The 25,733-nt window shown below is 43.2% G+C and overlaps 1 protein-coding gene across 1 annotated transcript in view; it reads right to left on the bottom strand.

Annotated features, from left to right (window-relative positions):
* The window catches only part of LOC112045818 (protein mahjong), a 47,344-nt gene continuing 21,611 nt past the window's right edge, over positions 1-25,733 (bottom strand). Inside the window, exons 15-34 of the mRNA XM_052889715.1 lie at positions 24,907-25,067; positions 23,641-23,771; positions 22,547-22,638; positions 21,580-21,702; positions 20,138-20,291; positions 19,118-19,263; positions 17,591-17,785; positions 17,233-17,345; positions 16,435-16,638; positions 15,084-15,300; positions 13,145-13,264; positions 11,922-12,013; positions 9,704-9,900; positions 9,394-9,491; positions 6,929-7,006; positions 5,972-6,092; positions 4,445-4,602; positions 3,390-3,471; positions 1,685-1,857; positions 1-117 (exon numbers count right to left, since the gene is read on the bottom strand). Coding sequence (XP_052745675.1) covers positions 49-117; positions 1,685-1,857; positions 3,390-3,471; positions 4,445-4,602; positions 5,972-6,092; positions 6,929-7,006; positions 9,394-9,491; positions 9,704-9,900; positions 11,922-12,013; positions 13,145-13,264; positions 15,084-15,300; positions 16,435-16,638; positions 17,233-17,345; positions 17,591-17,785; positions 19,118-19,263; positions 20,138-20,291; positions 21,580-21,702; positions 22,547-22,638; positions 23,641-23,771; positions 24,907-25,067 — 2,724 coding nt within the window. The 3' untranslated portion in view covers positions 1-48. The remainder of the gene's footprint in view (positions 118-1,684; positions 1,858-3,389; positions 3,472-4,444; positions 4,603-5,971; positions 6,093-6,928; positions 7,007-9,393; positions 9,492-9,703; positions 9,901-11,921; positions 12,014-13,144; positions 13,265-15,083; positions 15,301-16,434; positions 16,639-17,232; positions 17,346-17,590; positions 17,786-19,117; positions 19,264-20,137; positions 20,292-21,579; positions 21,703-22,546; positions 22,639-23,640; positions 23,772-24,906; positions 25,068-25,733) is intronic.

Raw genomic sequence — 25,733 nt, 5'->3', positions numbered from 1 at the left:
TGGTTTCCAAATTGTATTTATTTGTATATTTATATTGTATTTGTTGAGCTAGTCCAGCTCGAACTCTATGATGTTCTCGGAGTCGCCATCGCTGTCCGTGCTGCGTCTCTCCGCTGCCTGCCACAGACAAACAATCACTTTAATCTGTGCAAAATCAATTGACGGTCAATAGGCCTCTTTTGTAAACAGTGTTCAAACTGAATTATGGAAGTATTATATGCTATATTTTATTTTGTCCCGTCAATAATAACAAGTAAACAATGTAATATAAATGAAAAAAATATCTACGTAACATTTTTGCCGCCGAAACACAACACATTAGCAAGTGACGTCATTCATAGAGATAACTTGTGATTGGCGTTTGCAGTGATGTGATATAACACGTCACCGCAAGCGCCAATCACAAACCGATGCCTTGTAGCGAATGACGTTAGTTTATGATTGGCGTTTGCGGTGACGTGATAATCTGGTTTAAGATCCTTATTTTCTCAAAAGAATTACATAAAATTCGCTTATATGAGAAATACAATTAACTCACTAAGGTAATTATTCACGTGTGTACATACTAATTAGACTTAAATCCTACATACAATAAATCAAAATAAATAATTGCTAAAAAAAAGAAAAAAAAAAGAATGCGGGTAGATTTTAAATTACATGTTTGTAATCGGCTTATTACGTAGTTACGTATACTTGACTAGTTTTAATAAAACAAAGATTATAGCTTACTGGATGCGGCATGTGTTACAATGACATGTTATTCAATAAATAAAATTTTAATTTCTTTTTGTAAATAAACATAGATTTAGCTTCTTTGATATCAGATGGTAATTTATTGTATTTATTGTATAATAAAGATATCACATCGCTGCAAACGTCAATCACGCTGTTATCTCTATGAATGACGTCACTTGCTAATGTGTTGTGTTTCGGCGGCAAAAATGTTACGTAGATATTTTTTCATTTATATAAAATTTTTTACTGGTTATTATTAACGGGACAAAATAAAATATAACTTCCATAATTTAGTTTAAACACTGTTTACAAAGGCAAGTAGCCTATTACGTAAATTAACAAAAAAATCAATAATAAAATACCAATAAAAAAATACTCCTCATTTCTTCACTTTTAGTAAACAGTTTTTAAAATATTCGAAAACATAAGACGCCATTTTTCTTCAATAATATTAATATTACTGATGCGACGCTTCGTGTCGCACTGACTCGAGAATGTATTCGTTTTTGAATTTTGTATTTGGAGCGGGTACGACACCGTCGTGTCCCGTGACGCCGGACGCCGAGAGCTACTCTACCGCGGACGCTACCGCGGACGCACTCACCCGTCGGCGCGTCTCCTCGTCACTGTTGAGCTCCTCGCGCGGACGCTGGACGCGGAGCCGGACGCCGAGAGCTACTCTACCGCGGACACACTCACCCGTCGGCGCGTCCGCATCCGTCGCGGCCGGCGGCGCGGCGGCTCCTCGTCCCTGTCGAGCTCCTCGCGCGGACGCTGGACGCGGAGCCGGACGCCGAGAGCTACTCTACCGCGGACGCACTCACCTGTCGGCGCATCCGCATCCGTCGCGGCCGGCGGCGCGGCGGCTCCTCGTCCCTGTCGAGCTCCTCGCGCGGACGCTGGACGCGGAGCCGGACGCCGAGAGCTACTCTACCGCGGACGCACTCACCCGTCGGCGCGTCCGCATCCGTCGCGGCCGGCGGCGCGGCGGCTCCTCGTCCCTGTCGAGCTCCTCGCGCGACGAGTCGCCGGACGCAGAGCCGGACGCCGAGCCGGACGCGGAGCCGGACCCCTCCGCCAGCTCCATCACCGCGTTGTACCGCTGCAGGAGGCTGGACGCTACTGCGGATTCGTTCACAGACACATATCAGATAGTGTCGGCATGATGTGCGGGCGACGGGGGGGAAGGACTGCGCGGTGGATTTACAAGACGGAAGTCGTGGGTTCGATTGAGGTCTTCTTAATTGATCCAGGTTTGGCTGGTGGCCAAGACATCAAGAAAATCTCAATCTGCCCAGCCGGGGATCGAACCCAGGACCTCCGTCTTATAAATCCACCGCGCATACCACTGCGCCGCCGAGGATGTCAAGTGGAGTGGCAAGTTGGTTGGGTAGTCCCATGATATGCGGGCGACGGGGGAGGGGGGATGCGCGGTGGATTTACAAGACGGAAGTCCTGGGTTCGATTCCCGGCTGGGCAAATTGAGGTCTTCTTAATTGATCCAGGTTTGGCTGGTGGGAGGCTTTGGCCGTGGTTAGTTACCACCCTACCGGCAAAGACGTACCGCTAAGCGATTTAGCGTTCCGGTACGATGCCATCATCACTTACCATCAGGTAAGATTGTAATCAAGGACAAACTTGTAAATAATAAAAAAAAATCTCAGAAACTCTCCAATTTTTTGTCATGTCGAGTCTCACCTGGATTGTGGGAATCAATCGTTTATAACTACAAATTGCCTACCCTAGTTGAAACACGTATGCACGCCATTGGGTCACCAGACCAACAGTCCAACAGTGCGAGTACCAGGTTAACTATTACACTACTGCTACACTACTGCTACACTACTGCTACACTACTACCATACTACTACACTACTACCATACTACTACACTACTACCATACTACTACACTACTACCATACTACTACACTACTACCATACTACTACCATACTACTACACTACTACCATACTACTACACTACTACCATACTACTACACTACTACCATACTACTACACTACTACAATACTACCATATTAATACATCAGTACTACACTGCACCTGCTGATGTCCTTAAGTTTTCCTAAACCAAAGGTTGCCTGGAAGAAATCGCTACTTAGCGATAAGGCCGCCTTTTGCATGTTGATCTCGTCTTAATATGTTTTTATTTCACTTGTATTTGTCTTTGTGGTGTGCATATAAAGAATATCTATCTATCTATCTACAATACTACTACACTACTACCATACTAAGAGCCGTGATAGCCCAGTGGATATGACCTCTGCCTCCGATTCCGGAGGGTGTAAGTTCGAATCCGGTCCGGGGCATGCACCTGCAACTTTGCAGTTGTGTGCATTTTAAGAAATTAAATATCATGTGTCTCAATCGGTGAAGGAACACATCGTGAGGAAACCTGCATACCAGAGAATTTTCTCAATTCTCTGCGTGTGTGAAGTCTGCCAATCCGCATTGGGCCAGCGTGGTGGACTATTGGCCTAACCCCTCTCATTCTGAGAGGAGACTCTAACTCTGCAGTGAGCCGAATATGGGTTGAAGACGACCACTACCATACTACTATACTACTACTACTACTACTACACTACTACTACACCACCACTACACGACTACAATATTACTACACTACAGGGTACTCACAGTCGTCAACGTTGTCGGAGCCGGAGTCCGATCCGTCATCGTTGTCCGAGCCCGCGGCCAGCTCCTCTTCCTCTTCCTCGTCCTGCAATGGAGAATAACATTCATTTCAGAAGTGGGATCCATGTCTTAGGGGATAAGCGAGAATTAGTATGGGTCAGTGGATATCAGAAGTGGGATCAATGAGTTTGAACTGGGGATAAGCGAGAATTAGTATGGGCCAGTTATTATCAGAAGTGGGATCAATGAATTTGCACTGGGGATAAGCGAGTATTAGTATGGGTCAGTGAATATCAGAAGTGGGATCTATGAATTTGCCCTGGGGATAAGCGAGTATTAGTATGGGTCAGTGAATATCAGAAGTGGGATCAATGAGTTTGCACTGGGGATAAGCGAGAATTAGTAGGGGTCAGTGAATATCAGAAGTGGGATCAATTAGTTTGCTCTGGGGATAAGCGAGAATTAGTATGGGTCAGTGAAAATCACGCTTATCCCTAGTTTGCACTGGGGATAAGCGAGAATTAGTATGGGTCAGTGAATATCAGAAGTGTGATCAATGAATTTGCACTGGGGATAAGCGAGAATTAGTATGGGCCAGTTATTATCACAAGTGGAATCAATGAATTTGCACTGGGGATAAGCCAGAATTAGCTGAAATTTGGAATGGAAATAGATTTTACTCTGGATTAACACATAGGCTACTAATTATCGCGAAAAAATCCATGGCTTCCCGAGATTTGCGAAAACTGATGATTTTGATGATATGAATGTTTGTTACTCTTTCACGCCTCAACTACTGAACCGAATCAACAAAATTTGGTATTATGATATATTATAGCCTGGATTAACACATAGACTACTTTTTATCCCGGAAAAATCCATGGTTCGAAAGGGATTTGTGAAAAACTGAATACCACGCGGACGAAGTCGCGGACGTCCGCTAGTAAATTAATAAAAAAAGTATCAGAAGTGGGATCGGCAAGTGTCAGAAGTGGGATCGGCGAGTATCAGAAGTGGGATCGGCAATTTCTCAGAAGTGGGATAGTCAAGTGGCTCACCGCGTCGTCGTCGTGGTCCCTCTTCCTGCCTACGTCATACAATTTGACGCACGACTCCTGCACCTGCTCGAACTCTCCCATGTTCTCGACCAGAGAGATCTGCGTGCCGTACTGCGACACGCCCAGCGAGTAGATGTTGCGTTTCACGTCGATCGTCGCTGTGGAATCGTTGACGATGTTCGTTAATATCTTTGGTCATCATTATCGACTCACTGTTCAGCATGAGTCTCCTCCCAGAATGAGAGGGGTTAGGCATTAGTCCACCACGCTGGCCTAATGCGGATTGGCAGACTTCACACTCGTAGAGAATTAAGAAAATTCTTTTTTTTATGCAATATAGGCATCATTGAGCACGTTCATTCATACCTTTGGTCATCATTATCAACCCATATTCGGCTCGCTGTTCAGCTCGAGTCTCCTCTCAGAATGAGAGGGGTTAGGCATTAGTCCACCACGCTGGCCTAATGCGGATTGGCAGACTTCACATACATACAGAATTAAGAAAATTCTTTTTTTTTTTATGCAATATAGGCTGGCGCTTGACTACAATTCGACGGCCGCGTGGCGCAGTGGGTAGTGACCCTGCTTTCTGCATCCACGGCCGTGGGTTCGATTCCCACAACTGGAAAATATTTTTGTGATGAGCATGGGTGTTTCCAGTGTCTGTGTGTACATATTACATACATTATATAAGTATTTATATGTAGTATATAAATGTATATGAATATTATAATATCAACTATCTTAGTACCCATAACACAAGCTACTCTGTATGCTTACTTTGGGGCTAGATAGTGATGTGTATTGTTTAAGTATATTTATTTATTTATTACAATTAAGCCTGATGGTAAGCATTAATGCGGTCTAAGTTGGAGAACGTTTACCTAGAAGATGCCTATTCACTCTTGTATTGAAAGTGTTAAAATTATAAGTGTCAGGAAGCACAAACGCCGGAAGGGCATTCCAAATTTCTGCTGTACGAATTAGAAATGTGTTGTCTGGACATCCACAATGTATGGATGCCACCGTTCGCGATGTCTCGTTGTTCTGTGGTAGAAAGGAGGACCGGATTCGAACCTACGCCCTCCGAATCGAAGGCAGAAGTCATATCCACCGGGATATGTAGCTCTTTATATCTTTGTTAGTCTGTAATATGTTCGAACAGTGCTTTTTGCCAGTGATGACCTCCGGATCCGAGACTTGGTCGCTAACTATAGGCCTTATTAGAAGGCTCAGAGTCACACAGCGGGCGATGGAGCGAGCTATGCTTGGAGTTTCTCTGCGTGATCGAATCAGATATGAGGAGATCCGCAGACAAACCAAAGTCACTGACATAGCTCAGCGAGTCGCGATTTTGAAGTGGCAATGGGCAGGCCACATAGTTCGAAGAGCAGATTGACGTTGGGGTCCCAAAGTGCTGGAATGGCGACCCCGCACCGGAAAGCGCAGTGTCGGTCGACCCACCTTATGTGGACTGAGGGACCCATGTCCAGCAATCCTAAGGTACGGTGTTGGGGTTGCTCTCACCTATGCTGGAGTAGTCGTAGGGGTCGAGGGTCTTGAAGCTGGTGTCGAACTGGCTGCGCTCCTCGGAGTCCTGGTCTGAGCACACGGCGTACAGCGCGCTACAGGTCGGGTTAAATATCACCTACCACAGTCACATGAAAAAATAAATCTTTCAGAGTTTACACCATCGACCTCCTATTAAAAGTGGATGCACAATTAGCGTCGGCGTGGCGCAGTGGTGTGCGCGGTGGATTTACAAGACGGAGGTTCTGGGTTCGATTGAGGCTTTTTTAATTGCTGGAGCAGGTCTGGCTGGGAGGCTTTGGTCGTGGCTAATTGGTAATACCGCCAAGCGATTTAGCGAAAGGGGTGTGGATTTTCATCCTCCTCCTAACAAGTTAGCCCACTTCCGACTTAGATTGCATCATCACTTACCATCAGGTGAGATTGTAATAAAAAATGTCCCCACTCAATCAGTGCCAAACACAACTTGTTAGCACTCAATTCAAGTAGTCGCATTTGCAAATTCAACCTTAAACTCAATTCTTAAGGTTGAATTTGTTCTGAATTTGGGATTTTATTGAATATTGGACTATATTTAAAGGCCTTTAGGTACAATTTTCTTTACCAATAATTCTAAAAAGCAAAATTGGCCAGTTTTTAAGTGAAATTTTCCACATTATTGTGCGTCCTTTTATTATAAAAGGTCGATGGTTTACTCCTTAAATAAAATACTAATTGTTTGCTTGAAAGCGCTAATCTCAGGAACTACTCGTCCGATTTGAAAAATTCTTTCAGTGTTAGATAGCCCATTTATCGAGGAAGGCCATAGGCTACATATTATCCCCGCATTCCTACGGGAATGGGAACCACGCGGGTGAAACCGCGCGGCGTCAACTAGTTAACAATATATTCAAAAGTGCATACTCAAAACAAAACTTTTCAAATCACATAACAAGTAATTTACATTGATCTAACCTCTGATTTGTCTAATGAAGGCACTGTTCTCAGAAGGTGAAATGTCCTTAGGTCCCATACTTCTGTGTTTGATATGACCTGAAAAAAAAATGTCATTTATAAAACATTATACGTAGATCACAGATTAAAGACTAATAGGTATATAGAGCGCACGGAACATGACGGTGTCGTACCCGTCACAAATACAAAATTCAAAAGCGAATACATTCTCGAGTCAGTATGTACGAAGCGTCGCATAAGTAATTTTCAATATTATTCAAGAAAAATGCCGTCTAAAGAAATAAGATGGAGTATTTTTTTATTGGTTATTAATGATTATTATATAAAGGAGATGGTCCAAAATTGTATGGAGCCCAGGATCAGTCATAGTACCCTGGCGGAAATAAAAGGAGAATTTTTTTTAAGTGAAACTTCTTTAGGGTAAAATTTTTACAGATGTAACGTCACGCCGGTATGCAACGGAAGTGTCGAAAAAGAGAGAGAGAGCGATCGAGACCGATTGAGAGAGAGTAAGACAGGGCGAACGTAGCATGAAGCAACTAGCCGTGGGGTGAGAGTAGGGAGCGAGCAAGTGAGAAAGATTGAGAGAAAAAGTGATACAGAGCGAACGTCGTATTACGCACAGTGCTATGGAGTGAGAGGTGGGAGAGAGCTATAGTGAGAAAGATTGAACGAGAGATAGAAATCGCGCAATGTAAATATTAAAGAAATAAAATTTACATTAATTTTCAACACTTTTTTATATTTTAATGACAATTATATTCCTAACCTATCTTCCTTTTTCCCTTCCTCTTAGTCTCGGAAATCTAAAGTTTTAGATTTGTATAAATATAAACAAGATTTGTAAATTAGTTCGCCAAAGAAGTTTCACTTCTGACGTGTGTACTTTGTACGCACGCATTTTTTTTTAACTAGTTTTGATTATTCAAATCTACGAATTTACTTTAATTCTCCCAAGAAATGCAACACTAATAAGGGTAATAATGGCGGATTGATGACGTTTTCAATGCAGTAGTCGATTTTACGTTTGCTGTCAATTGTCACGTCATAGTTGCTCTATGGGCGCCATCTTGTTAAAACTCAAAAACTTGAGATTTGTTTTATTTATTTCTTTTTTTTAGTTACATATATTCACTTTAATAAATTTTAATAAAACCCTTATATTTTTTAAATTTTAATGATACGGAGTACAAGAATGGACCTGAAATGGACCATTTCCTTTACGTAATTGTTGTTAGTGATAGGTTTTGAAATACAAATTATGAAAACAGTTTGTATATGCGGATGTCAAGGAGACGAGTGACTTTTGTTTTTTTTTTGGGTTTCACCGGCTTCAGCACGCAGTTTGTAAAGACTCACTCTGGTCACTGTGTGGGATATATATATCGATGTAATGTGAGATTATATATATCGGGGCATCGGGATATCACTTCTGATATCGGCGGAGCGGACTAAATTCTACTTCTGATAACGGAGAAGCCTCAGAGCAAATTCTATGCTTTACGTGTCATGGATGGCAGATAAAGTAACACTGTCGATCATTATTGGAACGACCATTTAACTTACAACTACAGTTCTACCCTCTATTGATCAAGTACAGCGCTGATACTATCACATGTAAACCAGGGTTATCTATCATAGGGCAGGTAGTCAAGCACGAGCGAGATTACGGACTGGCAACCGTCATTGGCTGGGTTAAAGGGCCCTTTATTACATGTAAACGCTCCCCATCCCCGCTCGTGTTGGCAGTTGGCTCCGAGCAAGTAAATAACAATGCAAAGGCCGGACTATACGGATAACTCACTCGCTGAAGTTCCAAAACACTATCACTATTTTAACACTGCACCATTACTATTTAACAAATGGAAGACGACTATCTATTCCAAGAACTTGATTACACGGAACTACTCAACCAGCAGGCTACAGAGTGGCAGAGTGCCCCACTCTGTTGAGCGTACCGGTCACCCGCCATATTGGACGCAATGTTATTGAATATTGGATAGAAGCAGGCGTTACTTTGCGGAAGTTCATCATGATTATATAATGATTTATTTATTTTGCTATCCTCCACGAAAAGCCGACGAACCCATGCGACAACGTCACCCAGGTCCGACAAAATACTCTCTACGTACGTTTCACCCCGAAACCGGAGCATCCTCAGGAGATGTTGACTCTACAACGTGCAATTGCAAAGTCTTTGCAACTTACTTACACTTTGCAATTGCACGTTGTAGAGTATTTTGTCGGACCTGGGTGACGTTGTCGCATGGGTTCGTCGACTTTTCGCGGATGATAGCAAAATAAATAAATCATTATATAAGCAATGTTATTGGACAAGAGTCACGTGATCAATCTTTCACAGTCTTATTTATTTAGACAGTAAATAATTAAATCCCAATTCAATTAAAACCTGATTCTAATATAATCACAATAATTAACGTAGATTTTAGAACAAATAACATTACCTCTAGACCGTTGGGGTGGAAAACTCCGCTATGCGTTTGGTTCAGCTTGTCAAACTTGTGAATTTCCTTGCCAGTGTTCACGTCCCATAGAACACCGTCTGAAACACACAAAACGTCATCATTGACAACCTCAGACCAATTATTGTACAGGACCTGCCTCGCTAGACGTTACTTTTCTGTCAAAGTATATGATCAACGATCTAATGCGATTATAAAAACTGCCTCTATAGTATCGATGTGTCCGTCTTGTAAACCCAGGACGTCCGTCTTGTAAATCCAAATGGGTTGATGAGGGTGACGGGTCACTGACCTGACAGCACCAGCTCGTCGGTCGGGTTGAAGGTGGCCCTGTTCTTGGCGTACTGGTTGGAGATGGCCGGCGTGAGCGTCATCAGCTCGCGGCCGGTGCGCGTGTCGAACACGCTGGCCGTCTCGCCCTTGGTGCCGATGATGCGCTCGTCAGACACCTTGGAGAACTCCACGTACTCCTCGTTGTCGAGCTGGAACCTGCGCACATAGCTCAGACCAGTTATTGTATAGGACCTGCCTCGCTAGATTTTACTTTTCTGTCAAAGTATATGATCAACGATCTAATGCGATTATAAAAACAGTCTCTATAGAGTCGATGTTAAATAGATGTAATCGTGTTCGTCGGTTAAAGAGCTCCGTAAAAATACCTTTTTGTGTAATAGAATTGTGTAAAAAACGGGCAAAAACTTCTAGTTTAGTATAAGATATATACCAAATCTAAGCTCGTTTTCCTCAGAAAATGACAGACAATTTTGTTCGTGACTATGAGTGCGATACAGGTCCTTCTATAATTGGTCTGAGGCACATAGCGACCCGTCATCGACGACGACGAGCTCCCCGATATGTGACGTCACTCAGGCCATAACACTCTTCCCGAAAGGCCCTCAGGTCAGAGTCTCAGAGGAGACGCCTAGAGATTAGCGTACTTAGGGGATGCAAATGCCTATCTGACTTATAGTGTCATTCTAAGAGGCATTAGTACATATGCACAAAATAAATGTATTATCTATATCTATCTTCTATCCTTATAATAAAATCGAATTCTTTACATTACTTTGCAACAGGGATGATGACAGTTTTTTAAATTGTATACAAATTCAGAGTATGCTAATAGTAAAGCAATTTTGTAAAAGTAACAGGGTATCTGCGATCATTACTTTCGGAGCTACAGAGATTTAAAGGGTCAGATTTGCGGCGCTGCCGCGGATCCCCGAAAAACGCCCCATACAAAATGGCACGATCGTTAGATTTGTATGTGCGTACAAACAAAAATACTAATATCTTTGTTATTTGTGCGTTTACGTTTATAATTCATATATTAAAAAAATGTCATATTTAATGTAAGGAATCTATAACTGTATGAATTTTCAAAGATTTTTAATAGATTTTGAAATTTTATTTATTTTGCAAATATCCAGACAATCTTTGCTATTTTATGTATAAATTAGTTAACATTGACCTTATTTACCCGAATGTATCATAAAAATCAATATATTCAAACCTAGTCATCATCCCCGTTATTCACCTTGTATTCTATATTATGTATTATAATATGTATGCTTAAATGTTTAAAACAATGTTGTTAACTAATATTTCAGTCAAACGCTCCGTTTGTAAGGGATTTGTTATAGTGACGTCATGAAACAATTGAAATATCATCGCCGACAGGCGTTTTGGCTCGTATTGTTAAAAAATTTAATTTTTTGTTTAAAAAAATAGAGCCTTTATTGATGAGTACTGTTTACCAACAAACAAATTACAAATGAAGGTAGAAAACCCATGTCATTACATAACTTATTTATTTTAAATTATGTATTGTTTGTTTGTTTGTTTGTTTATAAAATGTTATATATATCAACTATATCTAATTGTTCTAAGCTTATTAATCACATTTATTTTCTATACTAATATTATAAAGCTGAAGAGTTTGTTTGTTTGTTTGATTGAACGCGCTAATCTCAGGAACTACTGGTCCGATTTGAAAAATTCTTTCAGTGTTAGATAGCCCATTTATTGAGGAAGGCTATAGGCTACATATTATCCCCATATTCCTACGGGAACGGGAACCGCGCAGCGTCAGCTAGTCTTTAATATAAGAACAAGTCAATTATAATTATTATTATAACAAACAATTGAAAAAGAAATTGTTTTTTTCAGTTTGATATGAACTGTTTTAAGGTAATGAACTATTTAAGACCATTTACAAAAAAAAATAGTGTCAACTAGCCTATTAAATACCAGACGAGGGTATTATATGTTATGCCGGGTTTTTGTACTACAGGATCATCTATACTAATCTATACTAATATTATAAAGCTGAAGAGTTTGTTTGTTTGATTGAACGCGCTAATCTCAGGAACTACTGGTCCGATTTAAAAAATTCTTTTAGTGTTAGATAGTCCATTTATCGAGGAAGGCTATAGGCTATATATTATCCCGGTATTCCCACGGGAACGGGAACCACGCGGCATCAGCTAGTAGTATTGATATGAACTCACAATTGCTCAAACTCCTTCATGTTCCACAGAGCAGACAGCGTCCGCCACGACGTCGTCGACGACGCTAGCAACAGGCACCCGTCTCTGCTCGCCTGCGGACAGTGCGAGACATATTCAAACATTTGACCCCAGTGGCTGCATTTTACAAAATGTCCAAAGCCTTGTGTGACCCCAAGATTCCTTTTTTTTTTTACAAGTTAGCCCTTGCTTACAATCTCACCTGATGGTAAGTGACGATGCAATCTAAGATGGAAGCGGGCTAACTTGATAGGAGGAGGATGAAAGTCCACACACCTTTCGGGGTGGCGCGGTGGATTTACCAGGTCTAATGATTGCTATTTGATGATTTGAGCTCAGTTGTTTGTTAGGCAGCGTAGACACCGTCACGCTGCCACGTGCTGTCGCGTGAGTGATTTTGTGCAATAACGCGTGGACACCCTTGCTCCTTTCACACCTTCCTGGCACGATGGGCTGTGCGGGCGATGCTGCATCAGCAGAGACCCCTCAAGCGGCGCAAATGCAGCAATCTCGATTGATGATGGATAATGACGATGACGATGGATGATAGATGATGATGATGATGGTGATGATGATGATGATGATGAAGATGTTTATGATGATGATGATGGTGATGATGATGATGATGGTGATGATGATGATGATGAAGATGCTTATGATGATGATGATGATGCTGATGATGATGATGACGCTGATGATGATGATGATGATGCTGATGATGATGATGCTGATGGTGATGCTGATGATGATGATGATGATGCTGATGATGATGACGCTGATGATGATGATGATGATGATGATGATGATGCTGATGGTGATGCTGATGCTGATGATGATGATGCTGATGATGATGATGACGCTGATGATGATGATGATGATGCTGATGATGATGATGCTGATGGTGATGCTGATGATGATGATGATGATGATGATGATGATGATGATGATGATGATGATGATGATGATGATGATGATGGTGACGATGATGATGATGATGATGATGGTGACGATGATGATAATGATGATGGTGACGATGATGATGATGATGATGGTGACGATGATGATGATGATGATGGTGACGATAATGATGATGATGATGGTGACGATGATTATGACGATGATGATGATGATGATGATGATGATGATGATGATGATGATGATGATGATGATGATGATGGTGATAATGATGATGACGATAAGGTCACCTGCATGTGGTATATGTAGGACTCGTGCACTTGGTAGGAGTTCTCCTCGACGCCCGTGAACAAGTTGAACACCCGGATGTCGCCCGACGACGTCGCCGTCAGCAACTGCTGCTGCGTCGGCTGCGAAGACAGACACACACATTTTATCTATACTAATAATAAGTAAGAGCCATGGAAAGAAGTATGCTAGGCCTAAAATTTAAGTATAAAATTCAAAACATATTAATAAGAAAAAGGACAAAAATCATAGACGCGGCAAAACTGGCATGTCTCCTAAAATGGCGTTGGGCTGGACCTCAGACTAATTATATAAAGACCTGCCTCGCAAGACATTATTTTTCTGTCAAAGTATATGATCAACGATCTTATGCGATTATAAACACTGTCTCTATAGAATCGGTGTTTCATAGTTTACAATCGTGTCCGTCGGTTAAAAACCTCCGTAAAAATACCTTTTCGTGTAGTTAAATGGTGTAAAAAACGAACAAAAACTACTACTTTAGTATAAGATATGTATGAAATCTAAACTCGTTTTCCATAGAAAATGGCAGAAAATATTGTGTTAATGAATTTGGGTGCGATACTAGTCCTTATGTATTTAGTCTGAGGGCTGGACACAAGAATCAAGAACATCAGACGGGCGATGGACAGAAAAGGTACTGCACTGGTACCCACGCGGAGAGCGCCGGTCGAGAGGCCGGCCGCGACGACATCGCCGACGCAGCGGGGACTACCTGGACAAGGTTGGCGAGAGACAGGGACACATGGAAAAAAATGGAGGAGGCCTATGCCCAAAAATAGGCGTTCCAAGAATAAATGACTCATGTTTAAAAAATTGTTGATTTTGTCTTGTTTCTTACTTTTTACATGTAAATTATTTAAATAAATTTCGTATGTATGCTTATGTTATATATGTATATATTTATTTGTATGTATCCTTATTTATGTAGGTATATATGTAATTGTTGGTAGGTATGTATGTATATTCGTATGTGTTCATATATATATTGATTTTGATTTAATATATTATTATCTAAGTGTAATGTATCTCCTACTTTTCTTTTTATGTGTACACCCGTCATTATGCATTATTCCTCGTATTTATTTTCTCTTTTTCGATTGGTTGTATGGAAGAGATCGCTCATTAGCGATAAGGCCGCCAATTGTACATTAGTTTTTAAGTTAATTTCTTGCCTGTAATTATTATTTTTGGTGTACAATAAAGTATATTTCATTCATTCATGACATTATAAATAAAAATTAAAATTGAACGAAATGAACATTAACAATGACTGAGAAATCTCCTTTCTGACCCAAACACTTCTGAAATTAATATCAATTAAATTATAAATTGAAATTATAAATATTTAATGAAATGAAATGAAATGTTAATGTTTTTTGTAACTTTTGTAATCTTTTGTAATTTTTAAAAATGTAAACTGTAAAATTTTTGTAATTTATGTACTTGGAAATAAAGGCTATTTTATTATTATTATTAATAATAATAATAAGTAATGATTGATAGTGTTACTTTGTGTATCTGCCATCCTTGACACATAAAGCTTAGAACCTGCTCTTAGATTACGGCTTCTCCGTTATCAGAAGTAGTATTTAATCATGTCCGCCGATAGGCATAATGATGCAAATAGTAAATGATAAGGTTTAACTAGTTGCGGGATCGAACTCACTCGTGGACGCGGCCAAAAAGCAACGTGCTTGTCAACTGCTTGTGTCTAAAAGAGATAGAATCAGTTATGAGCAGTGCAGCTAGTCTGCACACAAACACCGTGCCGAAGTCAGCCGAACTGAAACGACGTTAGACGATGCACGGCTTTCAGGGGGGTGTTAGGTTTTTTTACGTTACGAAATTTCTTGATTCGGTCACCGCGTCAAAGCCCGCGATAGCTATGCAACAACATCAATGACGTAGCCTACTCACATGGAATATGGTGTGCGTGAAGTAGCCGTCGTCGTCCTGCAGGCGCAGCGTGCGCACGTGCGCGAAGTACGAGTGCGCGAGACGCGCGTGCGCGCGGCACGATGTCGTGCCGAACGTCTCGCGGCGCACGACGCGCGCCAGCAGGTTGCCCGCCTCCGCGCCGCGCGACGCCACCGACGCCAGCCCGCCCGCCGCCGGCTCGGGGCACTTGTGCGGCCTGTTCGCGACAGGGACATACTACATCGCGTTGCACAATTTTTTTTTTTTTAATTTTTTTTATTTTTTACAAGTTACCCCTTGACTGCAATCTCACCTGATGGTAAGTGATGATGCAATCTTAGATGGAATCGGGCTAACTTGTTTGGAGGAGGATAAAAATACACACCCCTTTCGGTTTCTACACGACGTCGTACCGGAACGCTAAATCGCTTGGCGGTACGTCTTTGTCAGTAGGGTGGTAACTAGCCACTGCAAAGCCTCCCAAAGCCAAAAATGCACATGTTTCATCACAACAGGGTAGTTGACACAGATAAAATATAGACCATCATGACCGATAGCGTTTTACCTCGTATTGTCGAAAAAATATTTAAATAAAAAAAAACAAGTATTTATGCCTGGAAAGAATTGATAACTTTATTCAATATAGTTAAACGATAACATACAATTTAATACCCTTTTAAAAATAGTGTCAACTAGCCTATTGCATACACAAATATATTAAGTTACGCAGTTTGGCGAAGTACTGATCATTTGAGATCACACTTATTGCGTCTACGAGCAATTTTTTAGTACTTTTTTTAATATTTTACAAGTTAGCCCTTGACTACCATCACAAGTGATGGTAAGTGATGATGCAATTTATGATGAAAGCGGGCTAACTTGATAGGATTAGGATGCAAATCCACACCTCTATTGGGTTCCCCACGGCATCAGAACGGAACGCTAAATCGCAACTAGTTATGGCCGAAGCTACCTACCAGCCAGACCTGGATCAATTAAGAAAAGGACCAGGACCCAAAAACTCCGTCTTGTTTACCACTGCGCCACTTAGGCCGTGAAATTATAGCGAGTTCAGGTATTACTACGAACTAAATTTGTCCGAGCGCATTTAACGACGACTATTATAGACACTGTCGCTCTTTTGGAAACATTTGTTACTGAATATTTAACAAAGGCTATGCACATACAGATATTTAATAGCAAAAAAAAAAAAATAACAATATTACAATTTTCATAAACTTTAAACACTCATATATCGAAACAGTGATTTTAGAGTTAACGACTTTTCGCTCTGCAAAAACTGAGAAGCCATATTGAAAAAAAAAAAACAAAAAAAAGCCGTAAAACTCACTCGAACAAATTGAACTGCGGGCATGTCACCACCGGGTTCTTGCACAGCGCGTGCTGGTTGTACAGGAACTCCGTGATGATGGAGTGCAGCGTGACGCGCGGCGGCGAGCACGGCCGCTCGCCCGCCGCCGCGCTCAGCTGCTTCTGCAGCGAGCGACGCTCCGCCGGCCCGGGGCTGTGCGCGTGCGCCTGGCTCTGCAGCTTCCTGCACACGAGCGCGAGTGTCATGTGTGCGTGCTCATGTGTGCGTGTGTGCGTGAGCACGGCCCGGGGCTGTGCGCGTGCGCCTGGCTCTGCAGCTTCCTGCACACGAGTGCGAGTATTGTGTGCGTCCGCGGTTGTTTGCGTGTGTGGTTATACGTGCGTGCGCGCGCGTGCAAGTATGCAGGCGCGATTACGTGTGCGTGCGCGGTTGCGTGCGCGATTACGTGTGCGTGCGCGGTTGCGTGCGCGAGTGATTATATGTGCGTGCGCGAGTGATTATATGTGCGTGCGCGAGTGATTATATGTGCGTGCGCGAGTGATTATATGTGCGTGCGCGAGTGATTATATGTGCGTGCACGAGTGATTATATGTGCGTGCGCGAGTGATTATATGTGCGTGTGCCGTTATGCGTGCGCAGTTATGTTTGCATGCGCGTGGTTGTGGGCGCGTGCGTGGTTATATGTAATAATAAACTTTATTGCCATACTTACAATTCAATTTTAATTGTACTTAAAAGTGCAATACAATGTACGTCCGCGGTAATGTGTGCGTGCGCCGCTATGCGTGTATGTGTGCGTGCGCGTTGTGTGCGTACCTGAGTTTGATGACGGAGGGCACGGGGCTGTCTTCATGGTTGACGAGCGAGTGGTCCAGACTGTCGCGGTGCAGCGACGCGCAGCTGCTCTGACGGGAGACGGACAGTCGCGGCTGTGGACAAACACGTGACATAATATACAGGAAGATTATTTTCTTAGTACGGATATTTTTATATTTTGTACATAAACAAAGGACATGTCCCAATTTTGTATAAAGGCTGGGCTTTTATTCCGAGCTAAGCAGAACAAATTATTTTTGGCGCGGGCGGGGGCAGCCCCGCCTCCCGCTGCAGCGCCGCCGCGCTGTCCCACAGCCCGCGCGCCCACGGGTGCGCACCAGCTGCGGCAGCTACTCACCCGCGCGGGCGTGGAGGGGGTGTAGACGGGCGGCGGGTGGGGCGGCGGCGCGGCGGGCGCGGGCGGGGGCAGCCCCGCCTCCCGCTGCAGCGCCGCCGCGCTGTCCCGCAGCCCGCGCGCCCACAGGTGCGCCGCCACCAGCTGCAGCAGCTGCCGCTCGTTGTAACTGATCCGCGTCTGCGCCACCACGTTCGCCTGGAGCCAATAATAATCGTATCAGTAATCAACTCAGACCAATTATTGTATAGGACCTGCCTCGCTAGACGTTACTTTTCTGTCAAAGTATATGATCAACGATCTAATGTGATTATAGAAACTGTATCTATAGTATCGTTGTGAAATAGTTGTTATCGTGTTCGTCGGTTAAAGAGCTCCGTAAAAATACCTTTTTGTGTAATTGAATAGTGTAAAAAACGAGCAAAAACTTTTAGTTTAGTATAAGATATATACCAAATCTAAGCTCGTTTTCTTCAGAAAATGACAGACAATTTTGTTCGTGACTTTGAGTGCGATACAGGTCCTTCTATAATTGGTCTGAGGTAATCAAAGATTTAGATTACTATTACGCATTTATTGGTATGTGGAAAATCGTAGCCCACAACCATTTTCTAACTTCAGTACATCCCAATCAGAATGGGTTTTATACAGAATTCAAGCGGTAGAAGCCCTCATCGGTTTTCTGAAATTTCAAGGGGGTGTGAGCCCTCGTAGGGGAATTAAAGAACGCGTTCAGAAATGACAAGGCGAGCTCTCATAGAGTGGCGAATAGAGATATCAAGGTATGCAACCCACAGGGCGTAGAGAGATATGAAGAATAGAGTTCAGAAATGTCAACGGGAGCAAGTCTACTTAGAGGGGGTGAGTAATTATATCAAGGGTGCTTTGCCCCCATAGGGCATGGCAATGATGTCTCTTGGCGGATGTCGCCGGTAGACTCGGGGCTTCCTGGGTCAAGCCGGACTACGAAACCTCACAGATCCTCATCGGGCACGAGGACAGACCCCAGAAGGGGAAGAAAGCATAAATTAGGACAAGGACAAGAGTAAAGAATTTGTAGGAAGTGAAGAAGGCTGCCCAGGAACATGCGAAGAGCAAGTACCGGGCCCGCCCTCCCACTGATTCGGCCCATATACTGCCAAGTCGGGTGGGCTATGGGAGGTGCTGGGTTGTTTCGAAATATTAAGAAGTGCAAGCTCCCATAGGGGGGCATACGAATATATGAAGGCAGGGAGATGTCAAGGGGCCTGCGGGGGAAAACAGAGATGTCAAGGGGCCTGCAGAAATGTCAGGTGTACTGAGTTATCGAGGGGGACATGGTAAATGGTGTGACCCCTCAACCTCTAAATGTTAGCGAAAGAGTTCTCGAACTCGGCGCCCATGTGCTTGCTCCCATAGGTAGGCGTACAAAGATATGAAGGCAGGGCGATGTCAAGGGGTAGGGGGAGAATAGTAACGTCAAGGGGCCTGCAGAAATGTCAGGTGTACTGAGTTATTGAGGAGGGGGCATGGTAAATGTGTCTTCCTCACCCTGTGAATGTTAGCGAGGGAGGTCTCGAACTCGGCGCCCATGTGCTTACTCTTGCCCGACACTCGCTCGAGCAACTCCAGCGCGTACTTCTGGAACATCACGTGCTCCTGCCTCTTCTCCTGCAAGATCGGGTCCCGCATCAGAACTGGAACACAAAGCCAACGTTAGTTACATATTTGTTCCTTTTGCCGTGGAAACCCTTGGGTCATGGAGTCGCAGTGCCAAAAAATTTCACCGAATCATTTCACCGCGGCTTGCCTCGACTGGTGACAGAAGGGCTGGCTCATTTTTTGCGCAAAGGATCAGCCTGGCTGTCCAGCGCGGAAATGCAGCCAGTATTCTTGCCACCATTCCACGTGAACATGATTTATATAGTTACTAGGATAAGTTAGCTTAAGTTTCCCATTGTATTCTATAAATAAAAATAATTACAGTCAAAATGAAATTCATATTAAATCGCTTCGACAAAGTCTTGAAGTGAGTAGTTTTGTGTTTAAACCTTTGATCACTTTTGAGTCCTTTCACTAGAGCACGAAACCCACAACCGCGCAGCCGGTCCGCGTCCGTGATGGGGGACTTCATCATCATCAGCGACAGGAGCACCTGAAGACTGTGAGGGGGGGAGACGGAGGGGCTCACCCTGCAGGTGCGAGGTGGTGAAGAGCGGCAGCTTGGAGATGATCTGGCGCACGGTGGGGCAGCGCGCCAGGTCGGCCAGCGCGCGGCACGACAGCCCGCGCAGCCGGTCCGCGTCCGTGATGGGGGACTTCACCATCATCAGCGACAGGAGCGCCTGAAGACTGTGAGGGGGCGAGGGGGAGGGGCTCACCCTGCAGGTGCGAGGTGGTGAAGAGCGGCAGCTTGGAGATGATCTGGCGCACGGTGGGGCAGCGCGCCAGGTCGGCCAGCGCGCGGCACGACAGCCCGCGCAGCCGGTCCGCGTCCGTGATGGGGGACTTCACCATCATCAGCGACAGGAGCGCCTGAAGACTGTGAGGGGGCGAGGGGGAGGGGCTCACCCTGCAGGTGCGAGGTGGTGAAGAGCGGCAGCTTGGAGATGATCTGGCGCACGGTAGGGCAGCGCGCCAGGCCGGCCAGCGCGCGGCACGCCAGCCCGCGCAGCCGGTCCGCGTCCGTGATGGGGGACTTCACCATCATCAGCGACAGGAGCACCTGACCATCATCAATCTATTATTATTTGCGCCGAATCATCATCATCATCATCATCACCAGCCGATAGACGTCCACAAGACCGGCTGGACCTCTGAACAAAATGGGCGCCACTGTGCGGAATACCAGGTTGTTGGCGAGGCATATACAGGCGAGGCATATCAGGACAGTACAGTAGATGAAACAAGACAGAAATAAGTTCGTAATGCAGGCAGGCATTGTTGGATAATAAAATATTAATTGGGGTGTGATTAAAAATGTACGTCAAAACTGAGCTTGGAGCTACTGAGGTCAACGATCTGGACTAAAGTCAGACCGGTCCTAGCTCAAAACAAAACTTGAGGAGGATATAATGATTGAATTGAGGTTCAGCGTGCTAACTGAAATCCAGTTCTTAGGTGAAAACTAAGCAATTTAGGTTGTTCAAATTTGACAAGTTACTTTAAATCTAAGGTATTGACATAGAGGTTTCGTGCTCAAATTTGACAAGTTACTTTAAATCTAAGGTATTGACATAGAGGTTTCTTGCTCAAATTTGACAAGTTACTTTAAATCTAAGGTATTGACATAGAGGTTTCTTGCTCAAATTTGACAAGTTACTTTAAATCTAAGGTATTGACATAGAGGTTTCTTGCTCAAATTTGACAAGTTACTTTAAATCTAAGGTATTGACATAGAGGTTTCTTGCTCAAATTTGACAAGTTACTTTAAATCTAAGGTATTGACATAGAGGTTTCTTGCTCAAATTTGACAAGTTACTTTAAATCTAAGGTATTGACGTACACGGTCCTTGCTCAAATTCGACAAGTCGGGCCAGAATTAAGCTATTGAAGTACAGGGTTCTTGAAATTTGACAAGTTACTTTAAATCTAAGGTGTTGACATAGAGGTTTCTTGCTCAAATTTGACAAGTTACTTTAAATCTAAGGTATTGACGTACACGGTCCTTGCTCAAATTCGACAAGTCGGGCCAGAATTAAGCTATTGAAGTACAGGGTTCTTGAAATTTGACAAGTTACTTTAAATCTAAGGTATTTACCGGTCCTTGCTCAAATTCGACAAGTCATGTCAGAATTAAGCTATTGAAGTACAGGGTCCTTGCTCCAATTTGACAAGTTACTTTAAATCTAAGCCTCTAACCTTACCTCTAACTTGTCGAATTTGAGCAAGAACCGGTAAATACATTAGATTGATTTGACTTACACATAAAATAGATCAGGTCAAAACTTAGCTACTGACGTAGGTCAATTCTGCTGTTGCTCAAATTCGACAAGTCAGAAGTCAAAACTTACCATAATTCCATTGTTCGTCCGAACGCTCTCCCACACCTTCTGTATGACGTCTTCGTACGATTTTACCGCTGTCTTCTTTTTACTTGATCCGCTCAGTGAAAACCTCGCAGATGAGGGACCTCCCTGTGACCGTCCAATGAAATTATAATTATTTAACTTATCATTATCAACCCACGTTCGGCTCACTGCTGAGCTCGAGCCTTCTCTCTGAATGATAGGGGTTAAGCTAATCCACCACGCTGGCCCAATGCGGATTGGCAGACTTCACACATGCAAAGATAGCCCAGTGGATATGACCTCTGCCTCCGATTTCGGGGCATGCACCTCCAACTTTTCAGTTGTGTGCATTTTAAGAAATTAAATATCACGTGTCTCAAACGGTGAAGGAAAAAAATCGCGCGGAAGCCTGCATACCAGAGAATTTTCTTATAACTGATACTTTATTATTAATAGCTGTATAATTTTTATTTGCAATTTTTTCAATATTTACTGCAAAATTTTTGAGTTATAAGACACAAAGAGTGTATGGTGGAAAAAGTATGTATGTATGGTATGGCTGTCGGTGACATTACAAAAATGAGTCATTAATGTAATTCTAATTACAATCTATGTAATCATATCTAATGTAATGAAAAGTTAGTTCAAGGAACTATAAAAATCGCATTGACACCCAGATTTTCTAATGACAATTGGATAATCATGGTGTACAGTTATGTTTAAGTGTCTGGGAATTTATGAAACCCTTCCTTTTTTAGGCTAAAGGAGTTGGCCCAAAATCTAGACAGTAAAATCAAATTATAATGCTGAAGAATTGGTTTGAACGCGCTAATCTCAGGAACTACTGGTCCGATTTGAAAAATTCTTTCAATGTTAGATAGCCCATTTATCGAGGAAGGCTATAGGCTATATATTATCCGCGTACTCCTGCGGGAACAGGGGCGAGAAATGGCAACAACAACAACAATACCCGGTGCACGGGCGCGCACACGCAGTTGACGAGCACGTTGAGCGCCGCCTTCTGCACCTCGGGCTCCGGCACGATGTCGCCATCCGCCGCGCCTGCGCACACCATTTTTTTTGTTGAGAATTGATAACCTCCTCATTTTTTGAAGTCGGTCAAAATAAAAAAATATTCACCAGTATTAAACATGAAATTAAAAATATTCACCATAATAATAAACATACACAAACAATGTAAGCCATTGTAAAAATAATGGTAAACACATATTAGTAACGCAGACGAAAAATTATTGGTAGATATGTTTAAATCTATCGAACGACCAAGCTGTATAAAGAATGAAAAGTGTTTTATATCTAGATCTAGATATAAATGGGCGCTGCGTACACCGTGGTCACAAATGGGCGCTGCGTACACTGTGGTCACAAATTGACACTGCGTACATTGTAGACGCAAATTGACGCTGTATACACCGTGGTCGCAAATGAACGCTGCTTCACTGTAAACGCAAATTGTGGTCATATCAAACATTGTGATTGCAAATAGACGCTGTGTACATTGTAGACGCAGATAGACACTGCGTACATTGTAGACGCAAATTGACGCTGTTTACACCGTGGTCGCAAATGGATGCTGCGTACACTGTGTTCGCAAATGGGCGCTACGTACACTGTGGTCGCAAATGGACGCTGCGTACACTGTGGTCACAAATGGACGCTGCTTACACTGTGGTTGCAAATGAACACTGCGTACACTGTGGTTGCAAACAGACGCTGCGTACACTGTGGTTCCAAATGGACGCTGCGTACACTGTGGTCACAAATGGACGCTGCGTACACTGTGTTCACAAATGGGCGCTACGTACACTGTGGTTCCAAATGGACGCTGCGTACACTGTGGTCACAAATGGACGCTGCGTACACTTTAGACGCACATGGACGCTGTATACACTGTGGTCGCAAATAATGCAGCGTACACTATGGTTCCAAATGGACGCTGCGTTCACTATAGACACAAATGGACGCTGCGTACACTATGGTTACAAATAGACGCTGCGTACACTGTAGACGCCGTGCTGTACACGTGAGGCAGTGTGTACTCACTGAGCACGATGTGCACGCCGGTGGTGAGGTCGGCGTCGCGCATGTTGATCTTGTCGGTGAGCAGCAGCTGCACGCGCGGCGCCACGCAGCACACCGACACCACGTCCAGCGCCGACCGCACCGTCTCCGCCCTGACGACCAACAATCAACCTTCACAATAGGCTAGCTGACATTTTTTTGAAAAGGCTCTTAAACTGTTCATTATCGTTAGATTGTAAAAAAAAAACAGTTTTTTTTAACATGGATACATAAAAATTTGATATTTTTTTTTTGAGAATACGAGTCAAAACGTTATCGGCCATGATTGTCTATATTTAGTCTGCTTCATTCGATAGCTTATTCCCGTCGAGCATGCGTAAAGAATCTTTACTTCAATAAAAATAAATTATAACACGGTTTTGTAACATGTCCTTGTTGTCAACAAGCGTCACAAGTGTAACTTGTATAATTATTATTATATTGTATAATGTAATGTGTGGTATTGCTTGATATTAAATAAATAAATAAAAACAAGTGTCCCGAGCCGGTGGTGGTAAGATGGAGGTGAATGCGTTACGATTACCAGCTTACTCCAAAGCAAGCCACCACCTCCCATGGCTTACCCGAGTTCGCAGTCTTACAGGTCGAATCAGTGGGAGAGCCAGTCCGGTACTTGATCTTACCAGTGTAGTGAGGCTCGGAGTACTCCAAGTTTTATCATATATCACACTAATATTATAAAGGCGAAAGTTTGTGTGTAAGTGTGTAAGTATTTGGCTGAAATTTGGAATGGAAATAGATTTTACTCTGGATGTTAATATAGGCTACTTTTCATCCCGGGAAAATCCATGGTTCCCGCGTGAAAAACTGAATTCCACGCGGACGAAGTCGCGGGCGTCCGCTAGTTTATAATAACGCGCGGTGTGCCACCAGCCGCCTTCTATTGTTTAAAAGTGCAACACACCACATTCCATTGATGTGACGACCATTAAGAGAGAATACATCGTACCTTCTACAAACTAAGGCATGTTTTATTAATATCCTGTAAAACCTACAAGGGGCCAGAGCCCACACCTCACCGGGCCGCCTAAATAAAGCATTTGTAGACCCTACAAATGCTTTATTGTTCGTCCTTGTCGCTGTTTTCGCTTTCTCCCCCTTCTAGGTCAGTGACACCATCTAACGAAAGATTCCTGGTTTCTTCCCCTGCGGTCTCGTCACTGGCATCAATGGTGCCACCAGCAACTCCCCAAGGCAAGCGTATACCTGCCCCCCCGTGCGTCTCACCTGCCGTTGAAGTTCCAGTCGTATGCGTAGCCAACGACCTGCAGCAGCAGCGACACGCCGCCCAGCTCCAGCAGCTCGTCGACCGGCGTCCAGCGCGCCCACCACGCGCTCTGCACCACCTCTATCTGCTCCTGTATCTCTTCTACCGACGACTTCGACGCCTGGACATAGGAATTATTCAAGTGATAACTGCTTATGGAGGGTAAACCGCTTGGTAAGGTAACGCGTTAGAGCTGAAGTTGGCACATTTGACACTTGCACTTGACAGAGCGAACTTCGGACTGATTATATTTGTCAACTAGCTGACGCCGCGGTTCCCTTTTCTATAGGAATATGGGGATAATATACATATAGCCTTTCTCGATAAATGGGCTATCTAACACTGAAAGAATTTTTCAAATCGGACCAGTAGTTCCTGAGATTAGCGCGTTCAAGTAAACAAACTCTTTAGCTTTATAATATTAGTATAGATGATTACGATTTGTCAAAGATTACGTAAACGACAAAATTGCTTGGAAATGAAATGTATTACATGACAGGCTACTTATATACCTATTGTTAAATGGTGATAAACTAAAAAAGTATAAACCTGGCAGAGTTTGTTGTGGTCTCTTCTCGAGGGCGCGTTTGGAACCCTCGTAACTTTAATTTTAAGTTTTCGAATAATTATTATCACCATTATCTTAAGTTTAATATTAATTAATTATAGATAATAATAATATTAATTATCGAAATTAATGAAATTGCATATAAAGCCATATCCGAGGCGTACTGTTTACTAACAAACAAATTAGAAATGAGGGTAGAAAACGCATGTCATTCCATAA

The sequence above is a fragment of the Bicyclus anynana genome, chromosome 26 (genome assembly GCF_947172395.1).
Source record: "Bicyclus anynana chromosome 26, ilBicAnyn1.1, whole genome shotgun sequence".
NCBI lineage: Eukaryota > Metazoa > Arthropoda > Insecta > Lepidoptera > Nymphalidae > Bicyclus > Bicyclus anynana.
The sequence above is the reverse complement of the archived record's forward strand: the minus strand, read 5'-3'. Positions and strand labels throughout refer to the sequence as shown.